At 39.5% G+C, this 21,531-nt stretch overlaps 1 protein-coding gene across 1 annotated transcript in view; it reads left to right on the top strand.

Moving 5' to 3' along the window:
• TBC1D2 (TBC1 domain family member 2) overlaps positions 1–21,531 on the top strand; it is a 236,611-nt gene that overhangs the window by 57,425 nt on the left and 157,655 nt on the right. Inside the window, exon 3 of the mRNA XM_053703232.1 lies at positions 10,862–11,000. Coding sequence (XP_053559207.1) covers positions 10,862–11,000 — 139 coding nt within the window. The remainder of the gene's footprint in view (positions 1–10,861; positions 11,001–21,531) is intronic.

Genomic DNA, 21,531 nt, shown 5'->3' with positions numbered 1-21,531 from the left:
ACCACACTGTCCAAAAAATTGCGGCACTAACGCAAGTCCCACAACTGAAGACACACTCAACTCTCTTAACACAGCACTACTACACACAGCAGACACAATCGCTCCAATCCGCAGAGCACCCACCCACAAAAACAATTCTGGCTGGTTCAAAGACTCCCTTACATCACTGAAACAAGAACGCAGTAGAGCGGAAGCAACCTGGAGGAGGAACCCAACCATAGACAACCACAAAAACTACAAATCACTCACTACTAAATACCACAAAGTCATCTTCACAGCAAAAAAGAACACTTCTCAAACACCATCTCAAAAGCCATAAACCGCCCCCCGAAAGCTCTTGAAACTAGTCACACAGACTATGAAACCCATCTGTCTTGAGTCACCAACAAACGAAACACAAGAATTCTGCAATTAGTTATCTGACTTTTTCATTGACAAAATCACAAACATTCGAGAAGAAATTCAACAGAACATAGCAAGCATCTCCGCCCGGTCACCACAACAAGACAAAAAACACACAAATTCTCCACAACCACCGAGATTCACCCTGGTACCAATCACCATCGACACCACTAAAACCATAATCAGAAGCCTCCGAGACAGCACATCACCAAACGACAATATTCCCACAAACTTCTGTAAGAATGCACCAACATCCTGGCACCCACCATAACACCCCTCATAAACCTGTCATTCAAAGAAGGAATGGTGCCAATCTCCCTCAAGCAAGGCATAATCAAACCCCTCCTAAAGAAGCCCAACCTTGACCCCAAAAACTCAAACAACCGCAGACCTGCCACAAACCTCAACACCCTCTCCAAGATTATCGAGAAAGCAGTAGTACAATAGCTACAGTCCCATCTGGACACCCATGAACTCCTGGATCCATTACAATCTGGTTTCCGCCCTGGCCACGGGACTGAAACGGAGCTCCTCAAGATCTGGAATGATGTCCTCGAAGCAGCAGATGTAGGAGAATCATGCTTCCTCGTGCTACTGGACCTCAGCGCAGCCTTTGACACAGAAGTAGCTGGAATCGCAGACTTGGACCTACCCTGGTTTGCATCCTTCCTAGAGAACTGATACCAGAAAGTGAAACTAGGCGCCTTCACCTCAGAAGCATGTAAAATTACATGCAGAGTTCCTCAAGGATCACCCTTGTTGCCCATGCTCTTCAACATCTACCTCTGCCCACTCCTCAAAATCATCAGCAACCAGAACCTGCTCTATTACTCCTACACCGATGACACTCAACTCTACCTGCGCATCACCAACAAGAAAGACCAATTCCACGCCCTGGAAAACTGCCTCTCATTGATCGACGAGTGGATGACTAAGAGCTCCCTCAAACTCAACGGATCCAAAACAGAACTCCTCTTCCTCCATGCAAACCGAAACAAACACCACAGCATAACATCCAACCCACCTACCATCCTCAAACAAACCATCACTCCCAGCGCCAAAGCCAAAAGCCTTCGAGTCATCTTTGACTCAGACATGACAATGGTCTCACAAATAGGATCAGTAGTCAGCGGATCTCACCACCTTCTTCGCCTACTACGTCGACTAATCCCCTTCATCGCTGAAGGAGACACCGCAGCTGTAGTTGGAACAATCATCAACTCCTGACTTGACTACGCAAACTCCCTCTACATAGGACTCCCTAAATACCAAATCTCACAACTGCAAGTCATCCAGAACACAGCTGCCAGACTGGTAACTGGAACCCTGGGAATTGATCACCCCGACCCTGAAGACACTCTATTGTCTACCCGTGAAGGATCGTATTACATTCAAGACCCTCTGCCTCATCTACAAATGTACACAAGTAAAAGCTCCAAAATAAAGCACTACACCCCAAGTCGCCCCCTCCGGTCAGCCAACCACAACCTCCTCCACATACCAAAGACCCTCTACAAATCAAAAGGCGAACGAAGATTCGCAGTCCAAGGACCCCGGCTATGGAATGCGCTACCTTCAGGAAGAAGCTCAAGACCCACCTTTTCTGAAGGCTCAGGCCACTTCTGGCTGAAAAGCGCCTTGAGATGATTTAGTTTGCGGTGTAGCGCTATACAAGTTTCTAATTCATTCATTTATTGTGTGGTTTTCAAGTGGCTTTGGACAATGTAAACTCTACAACTACTTTCCATTTCAACAACATGATTCCAATTCAGCAGGAGTTACTTTTCAGTTTTCATATCGGTTTGTGCTTCATTGTTGGATTTATCTGATTTCATCTTATTGAATTTTGGGTAAAAATTGCCTATTTCAAATGACTGTTCTTAAAGGTTTATTTGTGCATTCTAAACAATTGTTTCCTGGATTAATCAAAAGTTAAGGGAAATAAAAGATCAAGATTGAAATGTGCATGAATGCATTACAATTTTAAATAAAATTTGTTTTGGAATATACTCTCATTAGCAATAATCCTTCTAGTAAAAATGTTTACTGTTTTTCAGCCGCATACATACTAAGGGGTAGATTTAAAAAGCAGCGAATGCTGCTTTCTATGCCCATCGTTTCAGGCTCGCCAGAAACGGAAGTTAAGAAGCAGCGGTCATAAGACTGAAATTATCTCGATCCGATACGATGGGGATGATTGACACCTTAGAAATGCTTGTGCAATGTTATATGCCGACATTAAATAGTAATGTTGGGCGTACATAAATCGCTACAGCGAATCATGTCTGCCCTGCACTTGTTAAATTGACCCCATAAGCTGTATTCAAGCTTAAAGAGCTGGTGGTGGTATGTAATGTGCCTGTGAAGACTTAATTTATGTCAAGCCTTTGCTGACTCTCTGAGAAGGTTTAGTTTTTGAATACTGGTGCACGGGCCCTCACAAAATATGTGCATATGCTATAGAAGATCAGTAATAACATTTACTAGAAGCATTTTTGCTAATGGAACTATAGTGTGCTTTTATTTAAAATTTTAATGCATCCATACATATTTTAATTTTGACCTTTCTGTCCCTTTAAAGATAAGTAAAATGAAAAGTTTGAACTATAAAAATTTGCTGATTCAGTTAGCTGCCATGTTTTACTTTTGTATTGACCGAGCATATTTTGCATTTGTGTAGATGTACACAAACCTCTTAGAGATCTCCCATGAAAATCAGAGAAAAAGCTGTTTTGTATAGTTTTAAATTGTTTACTAAATTCAAGTGTAAAAAAGATCATAATTTGTGTGTCTTAACTAATTCAAACAGATGCACTTCTAATGGATTTTATTGGAATACCATGAAAATGAAAGACAAAAACCACGTGAGTTGAATTCAAACGTTTTGTGTAAGAAACTCAATTTTTAGTCAGTCTCCTGAAAGAGAGGTTTTTAGTCATCAGAGTGGTAACTGTCCATGCTAGGCACTTAATGAGTGAGTCTGCTACAATGTCAACACTCACATGTTTGGTTGGAATTATAGATATATAAGACCAGTCCAGGTGAACCCTTCAAGTTTTGATATGGACAGAAAAGCCTATTCAAGGGCATACAGTGGTGTTATGTATTACATGACCTAATGTTCAAAGAAACCTTCTGAGAGGTCACTGGGTGCTACTGAGCCGGCCCACATATGGAATTATCTGATGGCATATATGTTCCTCCATTTCATCTTAATCCTCAAAGTGCTGGGAAATATATAGTAGAGCAAGGTGAAAGTTGTGGCTGTTTGATTGACCCGGGAGAACTTCAGCTGTGAAACATGTTCACAGAAGAAACCCTTGGATACTGCCTCTGAGGAAGGATCATATATACCAGGAGCCATTTGTATGTCTTCCTCATTAACAGATAGCCTTGAAGGCCCAGAAGTTCAGTCGTGTAAGTCTGGTGTGGAAGCAAAGATCTCTTCTACCACGGTGGCATTTGCCTTTTGTCAATCCTCCACATTTCAAGTTTTTCTCAGAGGAACTTTTTTTTAATACTTCATCTTTAGGTGAGATGGGAGGAAAACATATTGGTTGTTACACATGGCAACAGAACTGTACTGCATTCTAACGGAGTCTATGGAAAGATTGTGTTATGTATTATTAACAACAACCATGCCAGTCCATAAATCTTAAGTGTATATTTAACAAGGGGCAGTCTTGTCTTTTGGGGAAGTAGAAGCCAATGGGGCCGAATGGCCCCTGATGCCCCTGTTTCCACCCGAGCCTTCAGCAGTTATGAAGCAGCGGTCTTAAGACCACTGCTCCTTAACTGGTCCGCTGCCCCTGAGGCTGCAGACATCAATTTGCCCGATCCATACGATCAGGCTGATCGACACCCCCTACTAACGGCCGCAAATCTGCAGGGGGCTGCATTGCACAAGCAGTTCCCCAGAGCTGCTTGTGCAATGTTAAATGCCGACAGCGTATACTGTCGGCATTTAGCGATGTCTGTCGGACATGATCCGCTGCAGCGTATCATGTCGGACAGACATTGATAAATCGGCACCAATGTCTCAAATTCAGAAATTTGCAGGGCTGCAATGTTAAAATCAAATGCAAATAAATATAAATTGAAATACATAGATGCAGTATTTTACTCACATTGGGTATTAGACAGTTGGGTCATCCACTTTGATTCTAACATAGTTGACCATGAAGTTATTTTATAAAAAGTTAAGCTAATGTGACATGGATAGTAAATTATTAGACTATATAGAGTACAAGAATTGCCATGCCTTACTTTTTTACTTCTTTAGGATCATAATACTGTGCAATTAGGCACTTAAAACTTCCAAAGTTTTATGATGAAGTTTTATTCATGAGCTGTTAATACCATATGCTAGTATCTAATAATATGGGGGTCGATCCGATAAAAATCGTCGCCCGCAAAAGCCGGCGACGCCAATATTTACGCTGGTTTGGTATCCTATATACGGCGTAACCTAGAAGTTACGCCCGTATATTTCTGCCGTCGCCCGTAGTTTTTTGGGCCATAGGCAGGTATACCAAACCAGCGCAGTTTGGTATCCAATATGCAGCGTAAGGACTTACGTGGCGAAAATGGAGAAATCTTACTCCATTTTCACCTCGCCACAAAAAGCAGCTGTAAGAAGCCTTACGCTGACTATTGGAGCCCCGTAACTCCCTAAACTAGCTAGAAAATAAACCTAACACCTAACGCATGCGCAATGTCTATCTACCTGTCAACCACGATCCCCCGCCGAAATCCCTAATAAAGTTATTAACCTCTAAACCGCCGCTCCCGTACCCCGCCTCCATCTACATAAACTAACCCCCTACTGTGAGCCCCTAAAACCGCCGCCATCTACCTTATCTATCGCCTAATGTGAACCCCTAAAACCGCCGCCATCTACCTTATCTATCCCCTAATGTGAACCCCTTACACCGCTGTAATCTACCTTATCTATCCCCTAATCTGACCCTTTACACCGCCGCCACCTATATAAAAATGATTAACCCCTAATCTAATCCCCCTATACCGCCGCCAGCTATATTAATAGTATTAACCCCTAATGTAAGCCCCTTACACCGCCGCCATCTATATTAAAAGGATTACCCCTAATTTAATCTACCTACCCCGCCGCCAGCTATGTTATCTATATTAACCCTAAGTATATTATAGTTAATATAGGTATTACATTATATATATTAACTATATTAACCCTAATTATATTAGGGTTAATATAGTTAATATAGTTACTATAGTATTTATATTAACTATATTAACTCTATCTAACCCTAACACCCCTAACTAAATTCTTATTAAATTAATCTAATTCATATTATAAACTAAAATATTCCTATTTAAATCTAAATACTTACCTATAAAATAAGCCCTAAGATAGCTACAATATAATTAATAATTACATTGTAGCTATGTTAGGGTTTATATTTATTTTACAGGTAAATTGTTAATTATTTTAACTAGGTATAATAGCTATTAAATAGTTATTAACTATTTAATATCTACCTAGTTAAAATAATTACCCAATTACCTGTAAAATAAATCCTAACCTAAGTTACAAATACACCTACACTATCAATAAATTAACTAAACTACAAATATCTATCTAAAAATACAATTAAATTAACTAAACTAAATTACAAAAAAAACAAACACTAAATTACAAAAAATAAAAAAAAGATTACAAGATTTTTAAGCTAATTACACCTATTCTAAGCCCCCTAATAAAATAATAAAGCCCCCCAAAATAAAAAAAATTCCCTGCCCTATTCTAAATTAAAAAAAGTTCAAAGCTCTTTACCTTACCAGCCCTTAAAAGGGCCTTTTGTGGGGCATGCCCCAAAGAATTCAGCTCTTTTGCATTTCAAGAAATATACAATACCCCCCCCCACATTACAACCCACCACCCACATACCCCTATTCTAAACCCACCCAAACCCCCCTTAAAAAAGCCTAACACTACCCCCCTGAAGATCTCCCTACCTTGTCTTCACCACACCGGGCCGAACTCCTCATCCGATCCGGGCGATGTCTTCCTCCAAGCGGCAAGGAAGAAATCTTCATCCCGGCAACGTGTTCCTCCAAGCGGCAAAGAAGAATTCTTCATCCCGGCGACGTCTTCCTCCAAGCGGCAGCAAAGTCTTCTTCCTTCCGGCAGCATCTTCCATCAAGCGGCATCTTCAATCTTCTTTCTTCGCTCCGCCGCCGCGGAGCATCCATCCCGGCCGACGACTGAACGACGAATGAGGTATCTTTAAATGACGTAATCCAAGATGGCGTCCGCCGAATTCCGATTGGCTGATAGGATTCTATCAGCCAATCGGAATTAAGGTAGAAAAATCTGATTGGCTGATTGAATCAGCCAATCAGATTCAAGTTCAATCCGATTGGCTGAACCAATCAGCCAATCGGATTGAACTTGAATCTGATTGGCTGATTCCATCAGCCAATCAGATTTTTCTACCTTAATTCCGATTGGCTGATAGAATCCTATCAGCCAATCGGAATTCGGCGGACGCCATCTTGGATGACGTCATTTAAAGATACCTCATTCGTCGTTCAGTTGTCGGCCGGGATGGATGCTCCGCGGCGGCGGAGCGAAGAAAGAAGATTGAAGATGCCGCTTGATGGAAGATGCTGCCGGAAGGAAGAAGACTTTGCTGCCGCTTGGAGGAAGAGGTCGCCGGGATGAAGAATTCTTCTTTGCCGCTTGGAGGAACACGTCGCCGGGATGAAGATTTCTTCTTTGCCGCTTGGAGGAAGACATCGCCCGGATCGGATGAGGAGTTCGGCCCGGTCTGGTGAAGACAAGGTAGGGAGATCTTCAGGGGGGTAGTGTTAGGCTTTTTTAAGGGGGGTTTGGGTGGGTTTAGAATAGGGGTATGTGGGTGGTGGGTTGTAATGTGGGGGGGGGGGTATTGTATATTTCTTGAAATGCAAAAGAGCTGAATTCTTTGGGGCATGCCCCACAAAAGGCCCTTTTAAGGGCTGGTAAGGTAAAGAGCTTTGAACTTTTTTTAATTTAGAATAGGGCAGGGAATTTTTTTTATTTTGGGGGGCTTTATTATTTTATTAGGGGGCTTAGAATAGGTGTAATTAGCTTAAAAATCTTGTAATTTTTTTTTATTTTTTGTAATTTAGTGTTTTTTTTTTTTTTGTAATTTAGTTTAGTTAATTTAATTGTATTTTTAGATAGATATTTGTAGTTTAGTTAATTTATTGATAGTGTAGGTGTATTTGTAACTTAGGTTAGGATTTATTTTACAGGTAATTGGGAAATTATTTTAACTAGGTAGATATTAAATAGTTAATAACTATTTAATAGCTATTATACCTAGTTAAAATAATTAACAATTTACCTGTAAAATAAATATTAACCCTAACATAGCTACAATGTAATTATTAATTATATTGTAGCTATCTTAGGGTTTATTTTATAGGTAAGTATTTAGATTTAAATAGGAATATTTTAGTTTATAATATGAATTAGATTAATTTAATAAGAATTTAGTTAGGGGTGTTAGGGTTAGATAGAGTTAATATAGTTAATATAAATACTATAGTAACTATATTAACTATATTAACCCTAATATAATTAGGGTTAATATAGTTAATATATATAATGTAATACCTATATTAACTATAATATACTTAGGGTTAATATAGATAACATAGCTGGCGGCGGGGTAGGTAGATTAAATTAGGGGTTAATCATTTTAATATAGATGGCGGCGGTGTAAGGGGCTTACATTAGGGGTTAATAATTTTAAAATAGATGGCGGCGGTGTTAGGGGCTCACTTTAGGGGGTTATAGATTTAATATAGCTGGCGGCGGGGTACGGGAGCGGCGGTTTAGGGGTTAATAACTTTATTAGGTTGCGGCGGGGTATGGGAGCGGCGGTTTAGGGGTTAATAACTTGTTTTTATAGTTAGGCTAGTGAGGGGGGATAGCGGATAGAGGGTTAGACGTGTCGGGCTATGTTTAGGAGGCGTGTTAGACAGTGCGGGTGATTTAGACTTTAGTCAGGTTTTGTAGGCGCCGGCAGTTTCTAACGTGGCGCAAGTCACTGGCGACTCCAAAAATCTGTACTTACGCAGATTTCTGGACATCGCTGGTTTGTGAGACTTGCGCCACTTTAGCAACTGACGGCGCCGCATATTGGATGGCTCGAGTTGCGAGCTGAAACTGTGGGCGACGCGGGTTCCCTCGCTTGCGCCGCAAACTACGATCTATATCGGATCGCGCCCATGGTTTTATAATTATCCATGTTACAACAGATTAAAATAAAATTTAATTTATTTTGAACATAATATATGCTTAAAGGGACACTGAACCCAAATTTTTTCTTTCGCGATTCAGATAGAGCATGACATTTTAATTTACTCCTATTATCAAGTTTTCTTCATTCTCTTGGTATCTTTATTTGAAATGCAAGAATGTAAATTTAGATGCCGGCCCATTTTTGGTGAACAACCTGGGTTGTTCTTGCTGATTGGTGGATACATTCATCCACTAATAAAAAAGTGCTTTCCAGAGTTCTGAACAAAAAAATTAGATGCCTTCTTTTTCAAATAAAGATAGCAAGAGAACGGAGAAAAATTGTTAATAGGAGTAAATTAGAAAAATTGCATGCTCTATCTGAATCATGAAATAAAAAAGTGGGTTCAGTGTCCCTTTAATGTTAGGTACAAAAAAGAGAGAGAAGTCTGACAGTACCCAGCACTCACAAAACACTATATATTAACAGTATGCATTGAAAACCGGATTGTGTCAAGAACTTGAACTCCCTTTAATGCTACCTTCATACTTAAAGTAAGCACTGCTATTTAAATACATAGGTCCAGAAAGCACTAAAGGCTTGGGGGCATATTTATCAATGTGTGAGCGGTCGGCAGTTATCATTGCACCAGCAGACCTTGTGAACTGCTGGTGCAATGCCGCCCCCTGCAGATTCACGGCCAATTGGCCGCTAGCAGGGGGTGTCAATCAACCCGATCGTATTCGATCTAGTTGATTTCTGTCCGCGGCCTCAGAGCAGGCGGACAAGTTATGGAGCAGTGGTCTTTAGACCGCTGCTTCATAACTTCTGTTTCCGGGGAGCCTGAAGGCTCGCCGGAAACAAGGGGCATCAAGCTTGATAAATATGCGCCTTGATGTTTTTATTGTCTTCTAGTGAGTAGGATGTTATGTAAATGTAGACAAAACATATGTTAAAACTATTATCCTTTGTACACATTAAAGGGATTGGAAAGTCAAAATTAAACTTGCAAGAATGAGATAGAACATGTAATTTTAAGACACTTTTAAAATCATTTGTATTTTCAAATGTGTTTTGTTCTCTTGGTATCCATTGTGGGAGCTAGCTGCTGATTGGTGCCTGTATACATTTGTCTCTTGTGATTGGTTAACTAGATGTGTTCAGCTAGCTGATATTAGTGCAATGCTGTTCCTTTAGCAAAGGATAACAAGGAAATGAAGCATATTTGATAATAAAAGTTAATTTGAAAGTTGTTTAAAATTGTATGTTCTATCCAAGTCATGAAAGAAATTTTTGGGGATTTCCTGTCCCTTTAATTACACAGAAACATATAATGCTGCTAAAGAATGCATTGGTATCCAAGTTAAAAAAAGATACCTAAAACAATGGGGGGGGGGGGGGGGGAGGCTTACGAGATCCAACCTTTGTTTTGATTTTCCATGTTGTATATTTTAATTACCTTATAGGTAATTGAAGTTGTTCTCCAACAAAAGGTTTAGTTCCCTTGGAGTGTTGTGGTACTCTATCATTAGTGAATTCTCTGCCAAAGAAAACACACATTTCTTACCTTAAAGAGACTAGATTTTTCTGTTCATAAATGTTTTGTAGATTATCCATTTATATAGCTCATCTGGTAGTGTTTTTGTAACAATGTATAATTTTGCTTATTTTTAAATAGCATTGTGCTGATTTTCAGACTCCTAATCAAGCCCCCCAGTGTCAGATGTATACGCGCGTTTACAGACTCCTGCTGGCTCCTGTTTATGTTATCTGTCTTTTCATATGCAGGGAAGGGGGGAGGTGGGGAGTGTCTGCTCTTTTTGTTTTCCCAGCCCCCTTAAGTTGGTGTCCCAAACTACCTTATCAACAATGCTACACTGGGAGCTTCTAAGTATACTGGATTTTTAGAGCAGTATCTGTGCATACTCTACCTTTATAGTAATGTCTATTACATGCAGTTACATGCAGGTGTACACTGTCCCTTTAAATGCATTATATTAAGTGTACTGCTTGTAAATTCAAAGAATGCTTCAGATGAGTGATTCTTTTTTATATAGAGTCAGATCTGCTCTCATTGGTGAACTGAGTATAAAAATAGGAGGTTCTAAGAAATAACATTTGGTTTCCTTCTGTATTGTTTGCTAGTTTTTTTTTTTTATTTATTTGTTTCTTTCCTACATTTTTCTCAGGCAATCAACAATCATGCCATGATGTACTGGTTGCAACAACTACAAAAAAAACGCAGGCAGATTTGCAGCATGCCATCTAGACTTGATTTCAGGATTATTTCTGACCCACCTGAAGATCAGCTGGATCAGGGAAATGTAGGTATGTGCACCCTAATATATGAGATTATAAATATACTTATTAAAATGTATGAGATTGTAATAGAAAATGTTTAATTATGTGTAGTTAAAAAACTTTGCAGTATACTTTAATTATTTATATTGCTCTCTTTTCCTGTAATTTAAAGGAACAGTCAAGTCAAAAAACAACTTGAACTCATGATTCAAATAGGGCATGTAATTTTAAACAACTTTCCATTTTACTTTTATCACCAATTTTGCTTTGTTCTTTTGGTATTCTTAGTTGAAAGCTAAACCTAGGAGGTTTATATGCTAATTTTTAGACCTTGAAGGCCGTCTCTAATCTAAATGCATTTTGACAGTTTTTTCACCACTAGAGGGTGTTAGTTCATGTGTATGTTTCATATAGATAATATTGAGCTCATGCACATGAATTTACTGAGGAGTGAGCACTGATTGGCTAAAATGCAAGTCTGTCATAAGAACTGAAATAAGGGGGCAGTCTGCAGAGGCTTTGATACAAGGTAATTACAGAGGTAAAACGTTTATTATTATAACTGTGTTGGTTATGCAAAACTGGGGAATGGGTAATTAAGGGATTATCTATCTTTTAAAACAACAAAAATTCTGGTGTTGACTGTTCCTTTAATAATGAAAATTGCTGGTTTTCTAAATTCCACTGAGTTTCTATAAAGTAATGGGTGCCGCCATGTTTGAACTTAAGTTGCCCGTTTTCTGTTACCTGAAGACAATTGGGAACAGATGTAAAACAGGCAATAATAGAGACTGTCCAAAAAGGATTACAAACATGGTAGCATCTATTACTTTATAGAAACTAAAGTACGTTATAGAAACTAAACCTTAGATATTTGTAAAAACGACATCTACATATTCTAAGGTTTATCTTTTCTTTGAATACATCATTATATCTAGCATATATTTACTGTTTAATATCCCTTTAAAAAGCACATATGGCTCTTTCGAAATGGAATGGTATGCAACGCACATTCTGTTGTTTTAGTAAGATTTTGAGATTTCATAGTATTGCAGGTGGCACCTGGCTTGTAACCCAATTCTGGGCCAGATTACAAATGGAGCGCTAAATATCGCTTTCATGAAAGCGATATTTGCGCTCCACTGAGTAATACCAACGCTTGCTAATGTGCGCTGGTATTACAAGTTGACAGCAAAGTGAATGCAAACTTGCGTTTGCATTGCTGGGAAACATTGCGCTCACGAGAGCACGCTTCCATAGGCTCCAATGGGAGTCTCATTCTTGTCAGAGACTGTACAAAGCTAAGCACAGCGAAGGGGGTAAGTGGCAGCAAATAACATAATTTATGTAAGAACTTACCTGATAAATTCATTTCTTTCATATTAGCAAGAGTCCATGAGCTAGTGACGTATGGGATATACATTCCTACCAGGAGGGGCAAAGTTTCCCAAACCTCAAAATGCCTATAAATACACCCCTCACCACACCCACAATTCAGTTTAACGAATAGCCAAGAAGTGGGGTGATAAAAAAGTGCGAAAGCATATAAAATAAGGAATTGGAATAATTGTGCTTTATACAAAATCATAACCACCACAAAAAAAGGGCGGGCCTCATGGACTCTTGCTAATATGAAAGAAATGAATTTATCAGGTAAGTTCTTACATAAATTATGTTTTCTTTCATGTAATTAGCAAGAGTCCATGAGCTAGTGACGTATGGGATAATGACTACCCAAGATGTGGATCTTTCCACACAAGAGTCACTAGAGAGGGAGGGATAAAATAAAGACAGCCAATTCCTGCTGAAAATAATCCACACCCAAAATAAAGTTTAACGAAAAACATAAGCAGAAGATTCAAACTGAAACCGCTGCCTGAAGTACTTTTCTACCAAAAACTGCTTCAGAAGAAGAAAATACATCAAAATGGTAGAATTTAGTAAAAGTATGCAAAGAGGACCAAGTTGCTGCTTTGCAAATCTGGTCAACCGAAGCTTCATTCCTAAACGCCCAGGAAGTAGAAACTGACCTAGTAGAATGAGCTGTAATTCTCTGAGGCGGAGATTTACCCGACTCAACATAGGCAAGATGAATTAAAGATTTCAACCAAGATGCCAAAGAAATGGCAGAAGCTTTCTGGCCTTTTCTAGAACCGGAAAAGATAACAAATAGACTAGAAGTCTTACGGAAAGATTTCGTAGCTTCAACATAATATTTCAAAGCTCTAACAACATCCAAAGAATGCAACGATTTCTCCTTAGAATTCTTAGGATTAGGACATAATGAAGGAACCACAATTTCTCTACTAATGTTGTTGGAATTCACAACTTTAGGTAAAAATTTAAAAGAAGTTCGCAACACTGCCTTATCCTGATGAAAAATCAGAAAAGGAGACTCACAAGAAAGAGCAGATAATTCAGAAACTCTTCTGGCAGAAGAGATGGCCAAAAGGAACAAAACTTTCCAAGAAAGTAATTTAATGTCCAATGAATGCATAGGTTCAAACGGAGGAGCTTGAAGAGCTCCCAGAACCAAATTCAAACTCCAAGGAGGAGAAATTGACTTAATGACAGGTTTTATACGAACCAAAGCTTGTACAAAACAATGAATATCAGGAAGAATAGCAATCTTTCTGTGAAAAAGAACAGAAAGAGCAGAGATTTGTCCTTTCAAAGAACTTGCGGACAAACCCTTATCTAGACCATCCTGAAGAAACTGTAAAATTCTCGGTATTCTAAAAGAATGCCAAGAAAAATGATGAGAAAGACACCAAGAAATATAAGTCTTCCAGACTCTATAATATATCTCTCGAGATACAGATTTACGAGCCTGTAACATAGTATTAATCACAGAGTCAGAGAAACCTCTTTGACCAAGAATCAAGCGTTCAATCTCCATACCTTTAAATTTAAGGATTTCAGATCCTGATGGAAAAAAGGACCTTGCGACAGAAGGTCTGGTCTTAACGGAAGAGTCCACGGTTGGCAAGAGGCCATCCGGACAAGATCCGCATACCAAAACCTGTGAGGCCATGCCGGAGCTACCAGCAGAACAAACGAGCATTCCTTCAGAATCTTGGAGATTACTCTTGGAAGAAGAACTAGAGGCGGAAAGATATAGGCAGGATGATACTTCCAAGGAAGTGATAATGCATCCACTGCCTCCGCCTGAGGATCCCGGGATCTGGACAGATACCTGGGAAGTTTCTTGTTTAGATGGGACGCCATCAGATCTATTTCTGGAAGTTCCCACATTTGAACAATCTGAAGAAATACCTCTGGGTGAAGAGACCATTCGCCCGGATGCAACGTTTGGCGACTGAGATAATCCGCTTCCCAATTGTCTATACCTGGGATATGAACCGCAGAGATTAGACAGGAGCTGGATTCCGCCCAAACCAAAATTCGAGATACTTCTTTCATAGCCAGAGGACTGTGAGTCCCTCCTTGATGATTGATGTATGCCACAGTTGTGACATTGTCCGTCTGAAAACAAATGAACGATTCTCTCTTCAGAAGAGGCCAAAACTGAAGAGCTCTGAAAATTGCACGGAGTTCCAAAATATTGATCGGTAATCTCACCTCCTGAGATTCCCAAACTCCTTGTGCCGTCAGAGATCCCCACACAGCTCCCCAACCTGTGAGACTTGCATCTGTTGAAATTACAGTCCAGGTTGGAAGCACAAAAGAAGCCCCCTGAATTAAACGATGGTGATCTGTCCACCATGTTAGAGAGTGTCGAACAATCGGTTTTAAAGATATTGTTTGAGATATCTTTGTGTAATCCTTGCACCATTGCTTCAGCATACAGAGCTGAAGAGGTCGCATGTGAAAACGAGCAAAGGGGATCGCGTCCGATGCAGCAGTCATAAGACCTAGAATTTCCATGCATAAGGCTACCGAAGGGAATGATTGTGACTGAAGGTTTCGACAAGCTGCAATCAATTTTAGACGTCTCTTGTCTGTTAAAGACAGAGTCATGGACACTGAATCTATCTGGAAACCCAGAAAGGTTACCCTTGTCTGAGGAATCAAAGAACTTTTTGGTAAATTGATCCTCCAACCATGATCTTGAAGAAACAACACAAGTCGATTCGTATGAGATTCTGCTAAATGTAAAGACTGAGCAAGTACCAAGATATCGTCCAAATAAGGAAATACCACAATACCCTGTTCTCTGATTACAGACAGAAGGGCACCGAGAACCTTTGTAAAAATTCTTGGAGCTGTAGCTAGGCCAAACGGCAGAGCCACAAACTGGTAATGCTTGTCCAGAAAAGAGAATCTCAGGAACTGATAATGATCTGGATGAATCGGAATATGCAGATATGCATCCTGTAAATCTATTGTGGACATATAATTCCCTTGCTGAACAAAAGGCAAGATAGTCCTTACAGTTACCATCTTGAACGTTGGTATCCTTACATAACGATTCAATATTTTTAGATCCAGAACTGGTCTGAAGGAATTCTCCTTCTTTGGTACAATGAAGAGATTTGAATAAAACCCCATCCCCTGTTCCGGAACTGGAACTGGCATAATTACTCCAGTCAACTCTAGATCTGAAACACATTTCAGAAATGCTTGAGTTTTTACTGGATTTACTGGGACACGGGAAAGAAAAAATCTCTTTGCAGGAGGTCTCATCTTGAAACCAATTCTGTACCCTTCTGAAACAATGCTCTGAATCCAAAGATTGTGAACAGAATTGATCCAAATTTCCTTGAAAAAACGTAACCTGCCCCCTACCAGCTGAGCTGGAATGAGGGTCGCACCTTCATGTGGACTTAGAAGCAGGCTTTGCCTTTCTAGCTGGCTTGGATTTATTCCAGACTGGAGATGGTTTCCAAACTGAAACTGCTCCTGAGGATGAAGGATCAGGCTTTTGTTCTTTGTTGAAACGAAAGGAACGAAAACGATTATTAGCCCTGTTTTTACCTTTAGATTTTTTATCCTGTGGTAAAAAAGTTCCTTTCCCACCAGTAACAGTTGAAATAATGGAATCCAACTGAGAACCAAATAATTTGTTACCCTGGAAAGAAATGGAAAGTAAAGTTGATTTAGAAGCCATATCAGCATTCCAAGTTTTAAGCCATAAAGCTCTCCTAGCTAAAATAGCTAGAGACATAAACCTGACATCAACTCTGATAATATCAAAAATGGCATCACAGATAAAATTATTAGCATGCTGAAGAAGAAGAATAATATCATGAGAATCACGATGTGTTACTTGTTGCGCTAAAGTTTCCAACCAAAAAGTTGAAGCTGCAGCAACATCAGCCAAAGATATAGCAGGTCTAAGAAGATTACCTGAACACAGATAAGCTTTTCTTAGAAAGGATTCAATTTTCCTATCTAGAGGATCCTTAAACGAAGTACCATCTGACGTAGGAATAGTAGTACGTTTAGCAAGGGTAGAAATAGCCCCATCAACTTTAGGGATCTTGTCCCAAAATTCTAATCTGTCAGACGGCACAGGATATAAATGCTTAAAACGTTTAGAAGGAGTAAATGAATTACCCAATTTATCCCATTCTTTTGAAATTACTGCAGAAATAGCATTAGGAACAGGAAAAACTTCTGGAATAACCACAGGAGCTTTAAATACCTTATCCAAACATTTAGAATTAGTATCAAGAGGACCAGAATCCTCTATTTCTAAAGCAATTAGTACTTCTTTAAGTAAAGAACGAATAAATTCCATTTTAAATAAATATGAAGATTTATCAGCATCAACCTCTGAGACAGAATCCTCTGAACCAGAGGAGTCATCAGAATCAGAATGATGATGTTCATTTAAAAATTCATCTGTAGGGAGAGAAGTTTTAAAAGATTTTTTACGTTTACTAGAAGGAGAAATAACAGACATAGCCTTCTTTATGGATTCAGAAACAAAATCTCTTATATTATCAGGAACATTCTGCACCTTAGATGTTGAAGGAACTGCAACAGGCAATGGTACTTTACTAAAGGAAATATTATCTGCTTTAACAAGTTTGTCATGACAATCAATACAAACAACAGCTGGAGAAATGGCTACCAAAAGTTTACAGCAGATGCACTTAGCTTTGGTAGATTCAGCACTTGACAGCGATTTTCCTGTAGTATCTTCTGACTCAGATGCAACGTGAGACATCTTGCAATATGTAAGAGAAAAAACAACATATATATAAAGCAAAATTGATCAAATTCCTTAAATGACAGTTTCAGGAATGGGAAAAAATGCCAAGAACAAGCCTCTAGCAACCAGAAGCAATAAAAAATGAGACTTAAATAATTGAGGAGACTAAAGCGACGCCCATATTATTTGGCGCCTAAATGCTTTTGGCGCCAAAATGACGCCATATCCGGAACACCGACATTTTTGGCGCGAAATAACGTCAAAAAATGACGTAACTTCCGGCGACACGTATGACGCCGGAAACGGAAATAGAATTTTGCGCCAAAAAAGTCCGCGCCAAAAATGACGTAATAAAATGAGGCATTTTCAGCCCCCGCGAGCCTAATAGCCCACCGGGAAGAGTCAAATTTTTGAAGGTAAGAAAAAATGAATAAATGAAAAAATGCATTATCCCAAATATGAAACTGACTGTCTGAAAATAAGGAAAGTTGAACATTCTGAGTCAAGGCAAATAAATGTTTGAATACATATATTTAGAACTTTATAAACAAAGTGCCCAACCATAGCTTGGAGTGTCACAGAAAATAAGACTTACTTACCCCAGGACACTCATCTACATATAGCAGATAGCCAAACCAGTACTGAAACGAGAATCAGCAGAGGTAATGGTATATATAAGAGTATATCGTCGATCTGAAAAGGGAGGTAAGAGATGAATCTCTACGACCGATAACAGAGAACCTATGAAATAGACCCCGTAGAAGGAGATCACTGCATTCAAATAGGCAATACTCTTCTCACATCCCTCTGACATTCACTGCACGCTGAGAGGAAAACCGGGCTCCAACTTGCTGCGGAGCGCATATCAACGTAGAATCTAGCACAAACTTACTTCACCACCTCCATCGGAGGCAAAGTTTGTAAAACTGAATTGTGGGTGTGGTGAGGGGTGTATTTATAGGCATTTTGAGGTTTGGGAAACTTTGCCCCTCCTGGTAGGAATGTATATCCCATACGTCACTAGCTCATGGACTCTTGCTAATTACATGAAATAAATAAATATATATGTATATGCTTATATACATATATATTTATGTGTTAATATGTGTATATACACATGTTAACACATAAATATATACTGTATGTATATAAGCATATACATATACTGTATATTTACAGGGAACACACAGTTCACATAGACTGCAATGTAAAGGCACTTTTCAGTGTCGTTTTTTTTTCCTAACACCAACATTCAGGGCCGGTGCTAGGATTTTTGGCCAGACAGGCGAGGATACATTTTGCCGCCCCCCCCCCCCCCCCCGATTACATACCATCCCATTGCTAGTTAAAGGGATATGAAACACAAATTCTTTCTATCATGATTCAGATAGAGCATGACATTTTAAGCAACTTTCGAATTAACTCCTATTATCAATTTTTCTTCGTTCTCTTGGTATCTGTATTTAAAAAGCAGGAATGTAAGCTTAGGAGTTGGCCCATTTTTGGTTCAGCAACTGGGTAGCGCTTGCTGATTGGTGGCTAAATTCAAATCAAACAGTGGTAGCATAGCAAATCAGACAATGGTTGTGCAGCATAGCCAATCAGACAGTGGTAGTGCAGCATAGCCAATCAGACAGTGGTTGTGCTGCAGAGCAAATCAGACAGTGGTTGTGCTGAATAGCAAATCAAACAGTGATTGTGCCGGATAGCAAATCAGACAGTGGTTTTGCTGCATAGCAAGTCAGACAGTGGTTTTGCTGCATAGCAAGTCAGACAGTGGTTATGCTGCATAGCAAGTCAGACAATGGTTCTGCTGCATAGCAAGTCAGACAGTGGTTGTGCTGGATAACAAATCAGACAATAGTTGTGCTGCTTAGCAAATCAGACAGTGGTTGTGCTGTATAACAATATATATATATATATATATATCTATATATAATATATATATATATATACAGGGAGTGCAGAATTATTAGGCAAATTAGTATTTTGACCACATCATCCTCTTTATGCATGTTGTCTTACTCCAAGCTGTATAGGCTCGAAAGCCTACTACCAATAAAGCATATTAGGTGATGTGCATCTCTGTAATGAGAAGGGGTGTGGTCTAATGACATCAACACCCTATATCAGGTGTGCATAATTATTAGGCAACTTCCTTTCCTTTGGCAAAATGGGTCAAAAGAAGGACTTGACAGGCTCAGAAAAGTCAAAAATAGTGAGATATCTTGCAGAGGGATGCAGCACTCTTAAAATTGCAAAGCTTCTGAAGCGTGATCATCGAACAATCAAGCGTTTCATTCAAAATAGTCAACAGGGTCGCAAGAAGCGTGTGGAAAAACCAAGGCGCAAAATAACTGCCCATGAACTGAGAAAAGTCAAGCGTGCAGCTGCCAAGATGCCACTTGCCACCAGTTTGGCCATATTTCAGAGCTGCAACATCACTGGAGTGCCCAAAAGCACAAGGTGTGCAATACTCAGAGACATGGCCAAGGTAAGAAAGGCTGAGAGACGACAACCACTGAACAAGACACACAAGCTGAAACGTCAAGACTGGGCCAAGAAATATCTCAAGACTGATTTTTCTAAGGTTTTATGGACTGATGAAATGAGAGTGAGTCTTGATGGGCCAGATGGATGGGCCCGTGGCTGGATTGGTAAAGGGCAGAGAGCTCCAGTCCGACTCAGACGCCAGCAAGGTGGAGGTGGAGTACTGGTTTGGGCTGGTATCATCAAAGATGAGCTTGTGGGGCCTTTTCGGGTTGAGGATGGAGTCAAGCTCAACTCCCAGTCCTATTGCCAGTTTCTGGAAGACACCTTCTTCAAGCAGTGGTACAGGAAGAAGTCTGCATCCTTCAAGAAAAACATGATTTTCATGCAGGACAATGCTCCATCACACGCGTCCAAGTACTCCACAGCGTGGCTGGCAAGAAAGGGTATAAAAGAAGAAAATCTAATGACATGGCCTCCTTGTTCACCTGATCTGAACCCCATTGAGAACCTGTGGTCCATCATCAAATGTGAGATTTACAAGGAGGGAAAACAGTACACCTCTCTGAACAGTGTCTGGGAGGCTGTGGTTACTGCTGCACGCAATGTTGATGGTGAACAGATCAAAACACTGACAGAATCCATGGATGGCAGGCTTTTGAGTGTCCTTGCAAAGAAAGGTGGCTATATTGGTCACTGATTTGTTTTTGTTTTGTTTTTGAATGTCAGAAATGTATATTTGTGAATGTTGAGATGTTATATTGGTTTCACTGGTAAAAATAAATAATTGAAATGGGTATATATTTGTTTTTTGTTAAGTTGCCTAATAATTATGCACAGTAATAGTCACCTGCACACACAGATATCCCCCTAAAATAGCTAAAACTAAAAACAAACTAAAAACTACTTCCAAAAATATTCAGCTTTGATATTAATGAGTTTTTTGGGTTCATTGAGAACATGGTTGTTCAATAATAAAATTAATCCTCAAAAATACAACTTGCCTAATAATTCTGCACTCCCTGTATATATATATATATGTATATATATATATATATATATATATATATACACACATATATATATTTAAAATTACACGCACCTAAATCTAATTGATTATTACTGCCAGTGAATGAGTATAAAATAACACTGTATAATGATAGCAACACAATACAGTAACACACAGTAACATAATGCCATATAGTGATAGCAACACAATACAGTGGCACACAGTAAAACAACACTGTATAGAGATAGTAACACAATACAGTGGCACACAGTAAAACACTGTATAGTGATTGTAACACAATACAATAACACAGTAATGTAATGATGTATATTGATTGTAACACAATACAGTGGCACACAGTAAAACAACACTGTATAGTGATTGTAACACAATACAATAACACAGTAATGTAATGCCGTATAGTGATAGTAACACAATACAATAACACACATGTAACGCCCACAAAGTGACAGTGGGGGGTAGTTATCAAGCCGTCAACCTCAAATACGCTGGAATCCCGCAGCGTATTTGTGGCGAGGCTGATTCGCCTTAGTTATTAAAGGCTAAAGACCGGCAAAAGTAGAATTTTGTGACGTAAACTTCGATCCGCCGGACTCAGTCCGACACAGATCGATTCTTACGTCACTCCAGATGTTCCGCACACAAGTGCGGCACAATCTCACTACTTTTGCTAGTTATCAAAAAACTAGCAGGTACGCTCGGCACTTTTACGGCCCAGCGTACCTGGTTTTCAAACCGCCACCCTGGAGGCGGCGGATCCCATAGGAATCAATGGGAGTCTGACCATAGCGAAAGTACAAGTTCGCTGCTGACAGACATCCCATTGATTCCTATGGGAGCTGTCTACACCTAACACCCTAACATGTACCCTGAGTCTAAACACCGCTAATCTGACCCCCCCTACACCGCCGCAACTA

This window comes from Bombina bombina, chromosome 2 (assembly GCF_027579735.1).
Source record: "Bombina bombina isolate aBomBom1 chromosome 2, aBomBom1.pri, whole genome shotgun sequence".
NCBI lineage: Eukaryota > Metazoa > Chordata > Amphibia > Anura > Bombinatoridae > Bombina > Bombina bombina.
Note: the sequence above shows the minus strand (reverse complement) of the source record. Positions and strands in the feature narration are given on the sequence as shown.